Source organism: Trypanosoma theileri, assembly GCF_002087225.1.
Source record: "Trypanosoma theileri isolate Edinburgh chromosome Unknown TM35_Tth_5_V1, whole genome shotgun sequence".
Lineage (NCBI taxonomy): Eukaryota > Euglenozoa > Kinetoplastea > Trypanosomatida > Trypanosomatidae > Trypanosoma > Trypanosoma theileri.
Window position 1 is genome coordinate 324853 of NW_021639847.1, and position 7808 is coordinate 332660.

At 38.8% G+C, this 7808-nt stretch overlaps 5 protein-coding genes across 5 annotated transcripts; all 5 read left to right on the plus strand.

The window, feature by feature from the left end:
* Positions 1-21: 21 nt before the first annotated feature.
* On the plus strand, positions 22-1191 carry TM35_000052100 (putative RNA editing complex protein MP46; the record flags this gene model as incomplete). Its single annotated transcript, XM_029022865.1, has 1 exon — positions 22-1191. One exon carries the CDS (start codon positions 22-24, stop codon positions 1189-1191), a length of 1170 nt encoding a protein of 389 aa, XP_028885680.1.
* Positions 1192-1586: 395 nt separating this feature from the next.
* TM35_000052110 (putative RNA-binding protein) lies at positions 1587-3026 on the plus strand (the record flags this gene model as incomplete). The annotated part of the gene is made up of 1 exon (XM_029022866.1): positions 1587-3026. The coding sequence occupies one exon, from the start codon at positions 1587-1589 to the stop codon at positions 3024-3026; it is 1440 nt and encodes a 479-aa protein (XP_028885681.1).
* A 910-nt stretch (positions 3027-3936) lies between these two features.
* TM35_000052120 (putative Transitional endoplasmic reticulum ATPase) lies at positions 3937-5910 on the plus strand (the record flags this gene model as incomplete). Its single annotated transcript, XM_029022867.1, has 1 exon — positions 3937-5910. One exon carries the CDS (start codon positions 3937-3939, stop codon positions 5908-5910), a length of 1974 nt encoding a protein of 657 aa, XP_028885682.1.
* A 223-nt stretch (positions 5911-6133) lies between these two features.
* On the plus strand, positions 6134-6751 carry TM35_000052130 (uncharacterized protein; the record flags this gene model as incomplete). Its single annotated transcript, XM_029022868.1, has 1 exon — positions 6134-6751. The coding sequence occupies one exon, from the start codon at positions 6134-6136 to the stop codon at positions 6749-6751; it is 618 nt and encodes a 205-aa protein (XP_028885683.1).
* Positions 6752-6974: 223 nt separating this feature from the next.
* TM35_000052140 (uncharacterized protein) lies at positions 6975-7808 on the plus strand (the record flags this gene model as incomplete). Its single annotated transcript, XM_029022869.1, has 1 exon — positions 6975-7808. A coding segment is annotated over one exon (834 nt), but the record flags the coding sequence as incomplete, so codon positions are not given.

Sequence of the window (7808 nt, forward strand, 5' to 3'; positions counted from 1 at the left end):
TATATATATATATATATATAAATGAGACGCAGTGTGGTGGTGTTCAGTCTCACTGCGGCTGCGGCCACCACGCAGATCTGTGCATTGACTCGCAAGAAAATTATTGATTGGGATTCACACAACAACTCTTTTGATATGCGTCTCTTTAAACTTATTAAAGATCGTCTCACTTCTCCTACAGAGCCATTACCAGCGAATCAAGTATATGCAACGATAGCAAATCCTTGTCGTTTAATAGACGAATTTACACATGCTAAAACAACACGTCGATTGGCTCGTTTGCGAACTTCTTTGGGTTTCTTGCGACGACATAATGTCCTTTTGCATAGTTTATTATTTTATGTAAAGGAGTCCAAAACATGGAATACAACAGGAGAATTCGGACGACTCGCATTATTTGGAGAAACTTTATTAAAACATGAAATTCGTACCCGTACACTTCGTTTATTCCCTTCTATAGACTCTGCAACCTATACCTCTTTAACGACGATGATGACCAGTGAAGATGCGTTGTGTAGATTATTTGATCAACTTTTGATGAAATCCCTTGTTGGGGCTAAACCAGAAGGAAAAGAAAATGCCTGGTCTTTAACAAAACAACAAAAGAGTAATATGTTGTGTGCAATAGTAGCTGAAATGAATTGGTTTGCTGCCCGAACAAAAGCTACAGACCGAACGCATAATAACGCCCTTTTTCCACCATCCGATGCCCTTATTCTTCATGTACTCTGTTGTCATGTTCTTGAAAGTTTTCCTGCAGAGTTAATCTATGCTATTGTAGAACCTCGTATTCATCGTATAAAAGAAGTTTGGGTGAATGAACCAATGTCTATTCCATCACAATTACATTTAAAACCAAGAACTATTGGAGCTCACGCCTTATCGTTAGTAAGGAATTCTATAAGTGATGCGGAACGAAAACGTAAGGAAGAAGCAAAAACGGCTAATTTATGTCAACCTTCTCTCTCTCCTGATCCTATTGTTGGTAGTATTAGATCCACTATGAATCCACGGTGGGATTATAAACGATTTGATGAGGGACGGTATCAAGTATTAGAAAAGGATAAACGTTGCTGTTTGTCACTACAATCATCACCTAATGTGAAGAGTGTTAGTGATTCTGTTTCTTTCTGTTTAACAGATGAAAGACGGAGAGAGTTGGTCTCAAAGGCGTTTGAAAACAGAAATTAACTTTATACAAAGGTGGACACACACATATGTGTTGTCATTCCTTGGTATTATGTTTTTTTTTTTCTTTTTTTTTTGTTTATTCGTATTTGCCTGTTGAGTTTTCACTTTTTCACATGAAACAAACAAAAAACAAGACCCAGAAAAAAAAAAAAAGAAAGAAACAACCTCTCATGTACACTCTTACATTGGTCTCTTATTCAATACACAACTCTTCTTCTTTTCTTCTTCTTCTCTTCTCTTCTTTTCTTTTCTTGTTCTAGTATCAGTTTAAATTTCTTTTCTTTTTTTCTTGTTAAATTCTCACCGGACCCCTTTTATTTATTTATTTTATTTATTTTTCACCCGGCCGTATCCGCTTACATTATTCGACTCTTCTTCTTCTTTCTTTTCCCCGCATGCAGCACTGTTTCGCCATGTTCGATACGCGGGTCTCGCCGGATCGGCCCGTCTCACCGGTGAGTTCCGCCTCTTCCGCGGAGGTCACCGCCGGGCACGACATCTCAACTATTAACCGTACACTGGATGTCTCATCTATTCACGATGATGCGTGGTTAATGGATGTAGGTGTTCGTCATTGGATTCGCGTCACCCATTTGGATACAAGCACAAACAGTAAGGCACTTAGATGTATGTTTTATCCATACGGCGGAGATGAGGCATTTCTTCTCTGGGATAACGGGGTTGTAGGATATGTTGGGTTTGAGAATAAGTGTATGGCAGATCTCGCCGTAGAGAAGATGGATGCATTTATTCCATGTCGACAGACACAAGCACTACGTGTTACTCATGTGAGTTTGGAAGAAGTTCTTATTTCCAAAAGTACAGCCCCCTTTTCAAATCAGAAGAGTTTGGTTCAATTACTTTACTCGGATTGTCCTGTAAGTTTTATTACACAAGTCATTGAATGCCATAAACAACCAAGTTCTTGTGCTGTTGAATTGGTGGATGAAATTAATCGAGGTTCTTCTTCTATACTTTCTCGTGTTTTGGGAGCCCTTGCTGGATTAAAACAGAGTTGGATTTCAATGGAAGAATTTCGTGAGGCAGTTACCCGACACTTATTAAGACATATTATTGCTTATGACTCAAGAGAAACTGGCACTAACTGTGGAGTTATGCTAGGTGAGTTGTTTGTGATGGAATTCTTAACAGGTGATCCATTCCATTTGGCTACACGTATATTTGAACGTGGTGTTCATTGTGCAGCTCAGATTGATAATATTTGTGCTATTGCTCACGCTTGTGCTTCTATGCCATTTCCAATATCTAAAGCTTCTTTTTGGGCAATGATGGGACAAGCATCTCTTCAATTGGATGATCCACTTCGTTCTACTATTCGAACTCATTTAAGACAATTTCAACATTCCACAGGTGTATTCTCTCCGGTTCATTCTAATTCCATTACACCAAAGAAAAGTTGGTCCGCTAATAGCGTGAATAGCTCATCCTTTTTATTACCGGAGTCCAAGTCAAGAACAGTGTACATTTCTCATCTCCCTCCACTTTTATCACAGAAGATATTTATGGAATTATTAACCATGTGTGGTACAGTTAATAAGGTTCGTGTGTGTCGTGGAAATGGATACAGTACACTATTTGCATTTGTGGAAATGTCTACTTCTGAAGAAGCGAAGGCAACACTTCGACTTAGTCGGATGAATGTACTTGGATGCAGTATTCGTGTACAGATTGCACGTAATCCAATTCAAGATGCTCAAGCTGATGACGCTGTCGTTGATGGTAGTGGAATCACCACAAGGAGTTGTCTATTCGGACAATGCGTGGGAACTTTGGCAGCCGCTGCAGATATGGGTGGAAAGAGTCCCAGCAAATAAAGAATTAAAAAAAAAAAATTGAGCTTTCATAGAGTGAGTTAGTGGGATACAGAGTTTTTCCCATTATTTCAAGCATATATATATAGATATATGCCTTTTTTTGTATTATAGAAAGGTGGTTTGTCTCATTTCTTTTTTTTTTCACTTTATTATTTGTACTTCCCTTCTTTGTATTTTTGTTATTTTCAGTTTCTTTTTTTTTTTTTTTTCAATTTTGGCTGATTTTCTTCGCCATTCGAGACTCAGACACTACATAGACGTATTCCCTTTTTTTTTCATAGAGTTTTTATTACCGCCATCTTGAGATCTACATAAATAAGTATATTGTATTACTTTAAGGCGTAATTCTCGGTCTCCTCATAAGAGATACATGACGGAGAACCGGTAGCGCTTATGGTCATTACACTTACATTCACCCATCCATCTCTATGCTTTTTTAAAAAGAAGAAGGGAGAGATTTATATATCATTTTCTCAAAAAAAAAAAAAAATTGAAACATTCCCCTTTTTTTTCGGCAGATGCGGAAAAAAAAAAGAGAAGAAAAGGAAGTGAAATAAATGTGTGAATCAAGTGAATTTACCTACTGTTTATTCATTTTTTTTTTAATTGCATTTTTCTCATCCTTTTATCTTCTTTTTTTTTGTTTTATATGTATTTTTATTTTTCTCATTTTTTATTTTTACAAACTATAAAAGAATGGGCGATAAAACAAAAAAAAAAAAAAAAAAAACAATAACAATGATACACTATCGTATACTTGATGGTGTGTAATTTTTTTTTTTTCTTTTATCTATTGCTTACTGCATTTACATAATTCTCTTGCAATCGTTTCTCTCTTTTTATTTTATTTCTTCTTATTATTTTCATTCTTATTATTTTATTATGTAATTATATTTCTAGGCACTAAGTGATGCTTAGGGTTCCAGCACGCTGGCGATGCGCATCATCACAAGTGGCCCTCGTTCAGGTGAGTGAGGAGGAGTCTGTGGCTCTCTGTACTGTAGTGCCCTCACAGGGCGAAGCCTCATCGTGGGAGTTGGATGCCTCTATTACTATTACTCCTCAATATGCTGCAACATTAACAGCACAGGATTTTTTCCCTGTGGAAACGCATAATGTTTATTTTTTAAATGGAACTTCCAAAACAAAGAGACGTTTCGTGGAAGCACCAGTTAATGCCAGTGATAAAGTTTACACACTTCGTATTCAAACACCACGATATACTTATACGGCAAAGACAGTTATTCTAGAAGGTCCACGTGTGAGTCTTCGAGGAACTTTAGACCGTCTTTTTGCTAATTTAATAGGTTGCTATATTATTGTAAACTGTGATATGGAAATGGATGGTGGACGATATCATGTTAATTCTGTTGAACTTCAAAGTGGATATCGTGGTTTGGCATTAGTATCATCGACTACACGTGTAAAACTAAATCATAAAAATGTTATTTCTACTCATGATCCTGGTATACTTATGGGAGTGAGTAAACAGATAGACCAATTCCGTACATTATTACAAACGATGGAGAATCGTCCTGGAAATTGGATTGGTGTCTCTCTGTATTCTCCAGAGGGTTGTGGGGCTTTAGAGTTAATTGATCACTGCGTAAATGAATCTCAGGCAACACTTGTAAATTGGTCTCCTACAACTATTTGGGAACGAAAAGAAAAATTATGGGGTGCACGTCTTGTGGTATTATGTGTATCAGCAATGGATATCCTTTTCCCATCATCAGAGGAGTCTTTCTCCAAGTTAACACTAAGAACCCTTTTACGTGATATAAATCGTTTAATAGAAGAACATAATGGAGTAAAATCTGCAGTAGTTTTAGTTGGTATTACTTCTACTAGAACTTCTGAGGTGGTTAGTTCACTTTTTTCTACAAAGATTACAATTGAACTTCCAGATGTTCACATGCGGGCTGCTCTATTATCACATGTGCGAGGTGGTGATAAGGAAGATTATATGAATGAAGCACATACACTTGTAGGATATTCTAGTACAGCAGTTCTTGAAATTGCTCGAAATCCTCCTCGTACTTATAAACCTCCTATAAAAACACTTCATTGGTCTGAAATTGGAGGACTTGAAGATGTAAAAAATCGTTTGCGTCGTGCTTTAATTCTTCCAAGATTACAACCAGAAGCTTTTATTCGGTTTGGGGTTGAACCTCCTCGTGGAATTCTTTTATATGGTCCCCCAGGATGTGCAAAAACGAGTTTAGTTAAGGCATTATGCTCTGAAGGGTATTTTGCTTTTATTTATCTTGACTCAGCAACATTAATTAGCGCCTATGTTGGTGAATCAGAAAGACTTTTACGTGATGTTTTTCAAAAGGCTGCACAACAAAAACCATGTATTGTTTTCTTTGATGAAGTAGAAGTACTTGGTGGTAAACGAGGGCTTGGTTCACGTGATGGTGATCATGCACGTTTACTTTCAACTTTATTAACTGAAATGGATGGATTTGCTTCTTCAAGTGGTGTTTGTTTCGTAGGAGCTACCAATACACCACATTTTCTTGATAGTGCATTACTTCGTCCTGGACGATTTGATTATTTGGTGTACGTTCCTCTTCCAACACGAGATGATCGTTATCAAATTCTACAACTTGCACTTAAGGGTACATCAGCAGATATTAACATCTTAGCTGATGTCACAGAAGGTTTTAGTGGTGCTGATCTCTCTTCACTTTCCTCACAGGCTCTTCTTGAGATTTTGGAACAAGCAGAAGAAAGCAGTGTTCCTACTTGTTTGCATGATTCAGCCACATTAACTGATCTTTTTTTAACTCGTATAAAGACATTTCATAAAACAACATACGATGTTAAGGCACTTGAAGAGTTTCACAAGGATTGCTCTTCTTTTAGCAGCTCTATGTGATGATTCTATGGGTTAAAAAAAAAAAAAAAACAACAACAAACATTTTCTTTTTCTTTTATAATATAGCCATGCCTCTGGTTTTTCTAATCATTTTTTTTTTTTTTTGTTCTGGTATCTGGATATACAAATACATCTTAGATATACATCCATATGTTTGCTTCTGTCCCCTTTTTTTTTCTTTTTTTTTCTTTTTCCTTCATAGTTGAGAAGGAGTGTTCTCTCAATGGATGTAACAGATCAGGTTTTCTTTGAAAAAGATGTTCTCCGGAGCGGTCAGGGTAATGTTCCCCATGTAGTGATGTGCAAGGCAGTACCAGTTTCTCTAAGAGGGACTGATTCTCAGTATACCTGTACAGAAATGCTTCACTGGGACGAGTATCGAGAAGAATTTGGTGTACAAGATGGTACGGCCAAAATGATGGATGCTTTTTCCTTAAAAACGGAGTTACCGTTTAAAGGATACACTTTTAAGAGTCAAAAATGTGATATAACTGCATATTCTGTTGCCTTAAATCCTGCTTTTAGTGATTCCTTTACACAGACATTTTGTGGAGAGATGCAACACTGGGATGATTACCGAGAGATGAATAATATTCGGGATGGAACTCCGTCTATGAAAGAGTTGTTTTACCCAAAGGTGTTTTGCGGGTGTGATCTTTTCATTTTAGACTCGAAGAGAAAACTCACCGTGGCTAAATCAATGTGCATCGCGACAATACGGAAAAACTTTGGCAAGGATGTACAACCACTCTATACAGAGATGCTCCATTGGGATGACTACCAAGTGACTAGTGGCACCGTGCCAACTCCAAAAATGGAGGACCTTTTTGGAAAGCAGTAAAAAAAAAAAAAAAAAAAAAAAAAAAAAGAAACCTAAATGTCAAGGTACGTAAAACTGTAATGGATTCTATTTCCTCCTCATTTTCTTCTTGTTTGTATGAGAGAATATACTTCCTTTTTTCCCTTTTTTTTTCTTCTCTTCCTTATTTTTTCTTATTATTATTATTGCTACGGAGCTCTTCCTTTTGACCCAGGATATATAGTTGTTGCTTGGGTGTTTCTTCATGAACACAGGATTTGGAGGGACTGGCTTTGGGCAACCTGCGGCAGGAGGTTTTGGCCAACCAGCAGGTGGTGGTTTTGGCCAGCCAGCCGCTGGAGGATTCGGTCAAGCCGCCCAGCAAGTACCTGGTGGTTTTGGTCAACCTGCTGCTGGAGGTTTTGGACAGGCCGCAGGTGGTTTTGGTCAACAAAATACCGGATTTGGACAGCAACAAGTTGGATTTGGACAACCTGCTCAAGGAGCCACAGGATTTGGTCAGGCAGGCGGTCAAGGTGCAGCATCTGGGTTTGGTCAACCTGCGGCAGGAGGTTTTGGTCAACAGAATGCTGGATTTGGACAGCAAAATACTGGATTTGGTCAACAGGGTGCCGGATTCGGTCAGCAAACTGCTGGTTTTGGCCAACCAGGTGCAACAGGTGGATTTGGTCAACCTGCTGCTAATGGTCAATTCGGTCAGCCTGGTGCAACCACTGGCATCGGACAGCAACAAACTGGTTTTGGTCAAGTAGCTGGACGTGGGGCTACAACCGGATTTGGACAGCCAGCAGCAGCAGGTGGATTTGGTCAAGCTGCTGCAACTCCTGGATTTGGTCAACAAGCTGGTGGATTTGGACAAGCCGCGGGTCGTGGGGCCACAACCGGATTCGGCCAACCAGGAGCAACAGGTGGATTTGGTCAACCTGCTGCTGGAGGTTTTGGGCAGCCTGGTGCAACCACTGGCATCGGACAGCAACAAACTGGTTTTGGTCAAGTAGCTGGACGTGGGGCTACAACCGGATTTGGACAGCCAGCAGCAGCAGGTGGATTTGGTCAAGCTGCTGCAACTCCTGGATTT